The sequence below is a fragment of the Sus scrofa genome, chromosome 2 (assembly GCF_000003025.6).
Source record: "Sus scrofa isolate TJ Tabasco breed Duroc chromosome 2, Sscrofa11.1, whole genome shotgun sequence".
In the NCBI taxonomy this organism is placed as follows: Eukaryota; Metazoa; Chordata; class Mammalia; order Artiodactyla; family Suidae; genus Sus; species Sus scrofa.
Genome location: NC_010444.4, coordinates 62,617,225 through 62,625,054, shown reverse-complemented (window position 1 = coordinate 62,625,054; position 7,830 = coordinate 62,617,225). Strand labels below are relative to the sequence as shown.

The 7,830-nt window shown below is 45.7% G+C and overlaps 1 protein-coding gene across 1 annotated transcript in view; it reads right to left on the bottom strand.

Moving 5' to 3' along the window:
* The window catches only part of SLC1A6 (solute carrier family 1 member 6), a 21,835-nt gene continuing 15,462 nt past the window's right edge, over positions 1,458–7,830 (bottom strand). Inside the window, exons 7-10 of the mRNA XM_003123429.5 lie at positions 6,776–7,009; positions 5,491–5,685; positions 3,072–3,206; positions 1,458–2,021 (exon numbers count right to left, since the gene is read on the bottom strand). Of these exons, the coding sequence (XP_003123477.1) occupies positions 1,826–2,021; positions 3,072–3,206; positions 5,491–5,685; positions 6,776–7,009 (760 nt within the window). The 3' untranslated portion in view covers positions 1,458–1,825. The remainder of the gene's footprint in view (positions 2,022–3,071; positions 3,207–5,490; positions 5,686–6,775; positions 7,010–7,830) is intronic.

Genomic DNA, 7,830 nt, shown 5'->3' with positions numbered 1-7,830 from the left:
TAGAGAGAAGACAGCCATCTACAAGTCAAGGAAAGGAGCCTCAGAAGACATTAACCCTGCTGACTCACTGACCTAAAACTTCTAACCTCCAAAACCATGAGAAAATAAATTTCCATTGTTTAACCCAATCTGTGGTACTTTGTCATGGCAGCCCTAGAAAACTCCTATACCCTGCACCCACAGGAGCCTGCTAAAGATTCAGGTTTGACACTGGGATCTTGGGAAAACTTCCCTATGGTCAGCTGTAGGGTAGGATGTTTTATAAATGGAGGAGCCTTTTGTCTTTGCATGGACTATTTCCAATATCTGACCATAATTGTCTCTGTGGTGATTGCAAATAGACATAAAGATTTTTAGAGCTCTTGTCTCAACTTCTCTCAATTGCTCAAGCTCAAGAGTTCTCTTGGGATCCCAAATAATGTGGAGGGGGGAATCCCAAAACTCCTTTATGCTTTCACTTCCCTCCCCACTCCTTTGGGAGAAGTAGGTGGTCGGGGAAGCTTAATTTGATTTAGAAAAAAACTAATGTCATGTTTCCTAAACAAAAGAGTCATGAAGTTAAGTTATACTCATGGGAACCAGAGTTATGTTACTCTCTGTGCACCTAACTTGTGTTTTCCCCAGACCCTTAGCAAGGGCTCATGCAATGTCTCACCTGGTTCATGAAGCTGCAAGAAAATCGTGCTAAAAGTCCAACATCCACTCTTGTGTAGTAAGGAGACACAGAGCCCCCCCTGAGGCCAACATGGGGCCCTCCAGGCCACTTGGTCTCAGGAGTCAAGAGATAGGGGCTACAAGTCCCAACTATTCATCCCCATGGGAGCTGCTTCCTCTATTCCCAATCATGAGGTATATGAAGTAAAGGGTTAACTCAGAGGATAAGGGGTGCTCAAAGCCTGCACATCCCCAAGAAAGGACTTGCCCCTGAAAGATGACCTTCAAACCCCTAGAATATTCTGCCTATATATATATATATAGGCAGAATATATATATCTGGGGCCAAGCTATGCCAGGGTAGTCTATGTGGACAGTGTAGTTGATGGTAAATACTTGCTTTTGTTCGTTTGAGGCCTTGGGCAATGCTGTATTCATTTAACCTCTGGGGAGACTCAATAATGAGTAGTAAAAGTCAGTGGGCACTCCATGCCTACCTGGCAGACCCCAATAAAAACTCTGGACACCAAGGCTCAGGTGGGCTTCTATGGTTGGCAGTACTTTACATGTGTTGCTGGAAGAATTAAGTGCTATCCATGCAATTCCACTGGGACAGGACAACTGGAAGCTCCTTCTTGGTCTCTCCAGGCCCCTGCCCTATGCACCTTTTGCTTTTACTGATTTTAATCTGGGTCCTTTCACTGCAATAAAACATACACATGAGCATGACAGATTTTTTGAGTTCTGTAAGTCCTAGCAATTCCTGGAATCTGAAGGTGGTCTTAGGGACCCCTGACACAGAGGCCATTGATATTGCTTTATTATGAGAAATACTGGTTTTCCTTTACCTTTTCCAGTTCTATCACTCCTTGAGAAAGGAGGAACATGCACTGACCCCTCATTTTGTTGAACCTGATGCTTCCCTTACCCTTAATCCCAGAGAAAACATTTCCTCCCCTGCCTTGCTCCCTGCCTTCCCATAAGTACTCAGCAGGTGCTCAGAGAGAAACACAGACCTTAGACATCTTTCATTCCTGCTCCTTTATCTGAGTTCCCCCCAAACACGCTAGAAGGAATATGTGTGTTCAGGGCACACTCAGGCAATAGGTCTTTCCCAGAAACCCCTCCCTAGCCCCTGTTCCTCCTCCCTGGGTGGCAGAGCTGGAAGCTCTCACATGGCACTTTCATTGCCTCCCCGTCCCCTGGACGCCCCCTTCTCTTGTGCCATGAGCGACTTGTAGGGCTTCCCCAGGCTGGGGAGGGTGAGTTCAGCTTCCTGAAGCTCCAGCTCCCGCTGAGACAAATGCTCAATGACCGCTGCTCCAATAGAGTCCCCCAGCACATTGGTCATCGTGCGAAGTCGGTCACTAGGAAGAGGAAGGGAGAGAGAAGCCACCATTAATCAGGGTTTGAACAGCTCCACAGCAAAGAGGGTGCAGCACCCAAGGAGCTCCTTGTGCCTGGCAGTTGGAGCTCATATTCCAGTCCAATCCACAACTACATAACTTCAAACAGGTTCCTCCTCCTAACAAACACAGGTTGGACCAAGCTCTGATATGCTCACATTTTTCTTAGCAATGCGTTTCTTTTTTTATTAAAAAAAATGTAAATGTCTTATATAGAAACTTAGGGGTCATGAGCTAAATAGCATACAGGATGAGAAAGGTAACCACTGTGAGTAAATAAGGCCAGACTGGAGACCATCTAATGGACTCATAACCAGGAGTTCCCGTTGTGGCTCAGGGGAAATGAATCCGACTAGGAACCATGAGGTTGCAGGTTCGATTCCTGGTAACGTCCTGGCCCAAATAAAATAAAATAAATTTTGAGTTCCCATTGTGACACAGTGGAAACAAATCCGACTAGTAACCATGAGGTTGTGGGTTCGATCTCTGACCTCTCTCAGTGGGTAAAGGATCCAGTGTTGCTGTGGCTGTGGTATAGGCTGACAGCTGTAGCTCCAATTAGACCCGTAGCCTGGGAACCTCCATATGCCATGGATGTGGCACTAAAAAGCAAAAAAAAAAAATTTAATAAATAAATGGACTCAGATCCAGCTGACAGCTCCCCGATAGGGATGAAAATCCAGATTTTTATACGTAAACCTCCTGTTTTTAAAAGTTGAGAATTTTTTTAAAGCATGTGCAAGCCAGCTCTACATCCATGGGTCACTTTTTTATGACTTTTACATAAAATGGGTACAGCAGGATTTTTCTGGACGATGGGAAAAGCCCCCATCGTTTATCTCCTCCCTGCCCTGCTTCCCAGGTTAACTCCATGGAATTTGGGATCCACAGGCCATGGCTTGAAGTATTCTCCAAATTCTAAAACTATGTCCTTACTGAAATGAGGGCCCATGTGTTGGGAGTCCTACAGGGGGTTTGAGGAGATAGTACCAGAGTCTGAAGAACACTTACAGGAACCAGTCCACAGCTATAATAAGTGTGATGTCTTCAGTGGGCAGGCCAACCGAGGTGAGCACAATGACCATGGTGACCAGACCTGCCTGGGGGATGCCAGCAGCCCCAACACTGGCTGCTGTAGCCGTGATACTGCACATGGAGACAACACAGGGAGGCAAAAGAAGGGAAGGCAGAAGTGAGGCAGTGTCAGAGGGACACAAGAGAAGGGAAGGGGTCAATTTCCCAAGGAATCTTAAATCTAATTTCCCCAAATAAAAAGCAAATCCAAAGTGACTTTCATCAAGTGCCAATGCAGAGAGGTTCCTCATCCTTTGCTGAGATTTGGTTGGCTGTCCCCCCAGTGATAGACATTTGTAGATTCAAACAAATCATACTGCAAATTCAAGAGTAGGGATTTATCTAGATGCCTCTGGGGGCTGGAAGAGGGCAGAAGAATCAATGTGTGAATTTCTGATTCAGTAGGACTGCAGTAGGGTCTAAGAATTTACATTTTCCAGAAGGTTCCCAGATGATGCTACTATTGGTCCACTTTGAGAACCACTGCTCTCAAATGTCATGATTCCCTTGACCCACTTCCTTCCTTTCCACCTGGCCATCTCCTATTCCTCCTCCCACATTCAGTTCGGATGGTGCCTGTCCAAGAAGTCTTCGCTCACTACCTTCATTCAAGGCCAGGCCAGGTGCTCCTTCCTATAGCACCTGCCTTCCCCAACACAGCACTTAGAAGACCACATAGGAATGTTCAGTTCATTCATGGTCTCCTCTAATAGACTGGCAACTCCTTCCAAGCAAGGTTCACGCCTGTCACATCTTTAGTCCTCCAAGTACCAAGCATAGTGCCTGATATGTAGACACACCAAAAAAATGTTTGGACAAAGAAGGAACAAACAAAGGCAGACCCACAGCTACAAAATGACTGCAAATCTTTTCAAGTTTGCTTTTTCTAAGGAAATGGCAACATAATCCAAGAAAATGGTCCCTGGGCTTCTATCAACAGAGGCATCACACTGAGTCCATCTTCTTCCTCCAAAAAAATTCCCCCACAACAGCAGAGCCTTGGAGAATGGTGTCCAGTATATCCTAACCAGCCTTTTTTGGGAGTCCATGCAGAGTCTGTACTACCAGGAGCTCAAGCCATGAGGAAAATGCTCAATGACACCTTCCCAAGACACTGAGTCAGCTGTGCCATCTGATTTTCAAAGAGACCCAGGCGTGATTTACAAAACTACAGGCATGCCATATTCCCAGATCCTGAGACTGAATCAGTACTACTACCACAAATCAATTAAAATAAATATTTGCTGATTGAACAAGAGACTACTCCTCAATATCCAATACTTATGATACCTATTTCAAGGGAGATGGGGAATAAAGAACCAAGTATGTCATGCTCACATGAAGGCATCCTAAGGTTGCTGATTATGGGGCAGAAGAAGGTAAGGTCTGTTGACTCAGACTCTTCACATAGGCAAGAGAATCTCAAACCATTGTCCACATGTACCCATACTTCCCCAGCCCAGCTCTTTAAATGCATGTTCCTTCCTCCCACCCCTCTTCCCACCATGTCCTCTGCAGTTAACAAGACTGGTTTAAGAATCCACCTCTTCCTCCTGTGCAATCTTGAACAAGTAAATTAACCAGTCTTAATTTCCATTTCTTCCTCTCTGAAACAATAATGATAATTCTATCTACCTCAGGGGCTGTTAGGAGGATCAAACTAAAGAATACAAAGGCACTTTGTACAAGGCTGTTTACAGAGCCCTCAACAAATTTGTTCTTTCAGCTCATATTTATTGAGCATTTACTATGTGCTAGACACCTAACAGAAATTCCTATTAAAAAATCCCTATTTAAATGGAGCTTACATTCTATTAGGGGAGGCAAGTAAGTTTATATATATCTTACATGAATAAGTGAAATATATACTAAGGCATATGTTTCTATGAGGAAATGGTTCAGCCTAAGTCTATATACATGCAATTTTAAATAAGATATACAGGGAATGTAGCCCTGAAAAGGTGATATTGGAGCAAAGACCTGAAGGAGAGGAGGATATTTGTTGTTATTTTTATAATGACTAAATTGGAACTTCTGAGTGATGGGGCTCAGGAATCCAAATTTATAACAAAAACCCCAGGTTATTAGGATGCACCAGCCCTACTTTGGAAAATAATGGACAAAGGAATCTCCCGCAATGGCATGCAAGAGAACTGACCGGAACATCAGCCTCCGGTTGTAAAGTCTCACCTTCAACCTGATCCAGCGTGGTGACTGGGCTCATCCCACATCCTCCCTCCAACCTCCAAAGGCTCCTTTTACCTCCAGCTGTGGCTCCTTCCCCATCCCACCCTCAGCCAAGCTAATGACTTCTTAGGTCTCATGTGCTGGCGGGTCTCAGTCAAAGCCAGCTCACCTGATAGTTGTGATCTGGCCCAGGTTAAGCTCATAGTTGTTGACTTGGGCAATGAAGATGGCAGCCAGGGCCTCATAGAGGGCGGTGCCGTCCATGTTGACAGTGGCCCCCACGGGCAGCACGAACCTGGTGATGCGGCGGTCCACACCCAGGCCCTCCTCCAGACAGCGGAAGGTGATTGGCAGTGTCGCAGAGCTGTGGGAGAGACCCCCAAGGGCTGAGAATAGGGGGTGGCAATGGGCAAAGGGAGGCATCCCTTAAGAACACTGGAGAGGCAAGGCAGGAGCTAGAGCAATGGGAAGATGGCAGGTGTTTAACATTTTAGAGGCTGATAATATGCATAGGGAGAGGGACTCTTCATCACATGGGAAGTACACAGCAACGAGGTCCCTCAGGCCGAAGGTTTAAGGTACTTACTAGACACTAGTTCATGCCACCAGTTCCACTCTAACTATCCACTCCCAGAAAGGAGATTAGGGTCTTCCAAGCCCCCACCCCTCAGAGCTCAGAAAGGGATATTACGGAAGACTCCTATTCCCCATTCCCCATGTTTACATTGGGAGTGACTTCAGCTACCCTAACTTTCTTGGTCTCTCTCCCCACCTGGGATCAGCTGGTCCATTAAACATGTGTTCTATCTGGTCAGCTTTATATCATGCAGTAAGAAGCCTGGCCCCACAAAGATAATCTTTGGGTGTCCATGCCTGTGATAGGCAGATGAGTTTAATTGTGGGGTGCAAGGGCACCAGTCTTACTTGGCCACAGATCAAAAGGCACATCCTCCATTCAGTATTATAAGCAATAAAAAATTATATTTTTCTTCCATCTGGTTGGCTCTAGTGATATCTCTAAAATTGTTTTGAATTTGGATAGTGGGGGAAAGAGGAGCTCTCTATTAACACCCTGAAACCACACAAAAAAGAAGGAAGCCCACGAGAGCTCCCAGAGACCATCTCCAGGGAAGATGAGACCCTCTGAGCTTGAAAATGACTGAGATCATGAGGTATATTGGAACATTTGTCCTAACCTCAAAATTCACAGCTGGTGCTCCCTCCATATTAAACAGAGAAACAGAAAAGGAGAGAAAAGGGTCAGGAGACCCAGCCCTGGACGAAGATCAGTGCCCAGGTATTGTGCCACCTGGAGACCTTCAAGAACCCCTGATATTACTATACAATCTAAATGAGGCTCTGTAGTGACAAGGAGGGTGGGACTCCTAGGAGAACCTGTGAAAGACAAAGAGTGAATCTAAGAAGGGTATCAGTGATGGGGGACGAGGACATACCTGGAAGATGTGCCCATGGCAGTGATTAGGGCCTGCAGGATGCCCCCAATGAAGGGGAAAGGATTTCGATGGGTGATGAGGAAGTAGATGAGGGGCAGGATGCCGCAGGCATGAAGGAACAAACCCACGATGACGGTCAGGGTGTACATGCCCAGCTGACCCCCCAGGACAGCCATGTCTTCCATCTCTAGGATCTTGCCAGCAATCAGGAACAGGATGCCCACAGGTGCATACCTGGGCCAAGCCAGACACTTGTCAGGCCTCCCTCATAACCTGGAATGAGCATCCCCAAGGCTTTGCCCATATAGACCCTGGAGCCAGGTAACACCCACCATATAGAACCCACTTCACTCCAACCTTCCTCACCTAGTACAACCAGCGCTGGGTCCCATAAAGATATTCTACCTTCTCTTCCTGCTTATCTACAGCTCGTCCTCAGAGAGCTGAAAAGATCCTACACACTCCAAGACATGCACTGTTATAAGGTCTCTCCTTCACCCACTCCCCCATTCAAGTCCCCCCAAATAATTGCTATCTTCAGGACTCCTTCCCTAGACACTTCCCAGACATGCCCTATCTCTAGCCTTCTAACTTCCCTTATTCACCACCCCCAACTCTTCGCTCTAAATTTGTAACCTTGTATGCCCCTATTCTCTTTCCTATGCATGCATATTATCACTCATTCACCAGTCCTGAGCAGTTTCACTTGGATTTCCCACACACATCTCCAACAACCTGTCTTATTAAATTGCCTATGTATTCATTTAGTCAACAGATATCCATTGAGCACCTACTATGTTCCAGTCACATGGTCCTTATACCTCATGGCATTTACATTCTAATCGGTGGAAATGGACAATATGCAGGGAAATACATAATTTAAAACTTCAAGATGTGATACATATATAGAATGGAATACTACTCAGTCACAAAAAAGAATGAAATCATGCTATTTGCAGCAACAAGGATGGAACTAGAGATTCTCATACTAAGGGAAGTAAGTCAGAAAGAGAAAGATAGGAGTTCCCATCATGGCTCAGCAGAAACAAATCTGA